This window comes from Mus caroli, chromosome 5, assembly GCF_900094665.2.
Source record: "Mus caroli chromosome 5, CAROLI_EIJ_v1.1, whole genome shotgun sequence".
Lineage (NCBI taxonomy): Eukaryota > Metazoa > Chordata > Mammalia > Rodentia > Muridae > Mus > Mus caroli.
The window spans coordinates 39,801,645-39,802,601 of NC_034574.1; the positions used below are offsets into that span (position 1 = coordinate 39,801,645).

A 957-nucleotide genomic window follows, 5' to 3' on the forward strand; every position below is an offset into this window, starting at 1 on the left:
AAAAAAAAAAAAAAAAAAAAAAAAAAAGACAAAGCAAACAAACAAACAAAAAGATCTTCTTTCACATGGCATAGAAGTGCCACCTTATACCTGCAAAGACGTGTAGTAAATAAAGGTGCTGTTTTGGGTTTCAGGTGGAGTCGTGGCACTAGCCATCGTCAGCTTCATGGCTGCGGTGAAATTTCACGACCTGACAGAAAGGATCGCCAACTTCCAGGAAAGGCTCTTTCAGTTTGTAGTGGTGGAAGAACAGTATGAAGAATCATTTTGGATCTGCGTGGCGAGCGCCTCAGCCCACGCAGCAAACTTGGTTGTGGTGGCACTCAGTCAAATTCCTCTTCCAGAAATCAAGACTAAAATGGAAGAGGCCACAGTCACCCCGGAGGACATCTTATACTGATAACTGACTCCTGCGTACACCTTGTGACGTCAATGGGAAACAGGTTTGCATTTTCCAGCTTTCTCATTCCACAGTGTCCCCATTCTTGGTAGTAAAAAGGCGGCTATGGAGGGACTAAATGGGTGGTTGGGCCAGAAAGGAAAAAACTCTCCTGATGACCCGGGTACTTGTGCTTCCTTTTGATGCCCTTGGAGATGAACTGGAGACTCCTGAACTTGTCAGCTGTGTCTGACACTGGACAACTCACTCACTCATTCTCGGTTCCCTCGTCTGTCAAAAGTGGGTGTAATAACAACATTGCATGATCTGTTGTTCCAGCGGTGCTGCAGGTGGTGCCGCAAGCACGGCTCTCTGCAAATAAGTTATATATACTCCATTAAGATTCTGTAGAACCTTGCTCTGTTCTCTATAGTATTGGAGGTGTGCAAAGAAAACCGTGATGATCGTGTCTCTGCCCTTGAAAAGTAATAATGTATTCACATGACACAGAAATCAAGCATCAAAGAACAGAATATGCGGCCACCATGTGTTGGACACTGACTTCTTTGCTTAATCTT

General features: G+C 44.5%; 1 protein-coding gene across 1 annotated transcript in view; it reads left to right on the plus strand.

Annotated features, from left to right (window-relative positions):
* The window catches only part of Clrn2 (clarin 2), a 10,091-nt gene extending 9,489 nt beyond the window's left edge, over positions 1–602 (plus strand). Inside the window, exon 3 of the mRNA XM_021161952.1 lies at positions 135–602. Within this exon, the coding sequence (XP_021017611.1) occupies positions 135–400 (266 nt within the window). The 3' untranslated portion in view covers positions 401–602. The remainder of the gene's footprint in view (positions 1–134) is intronic.
* Positions 603–957: the final 355 nt, after the last annotated feature.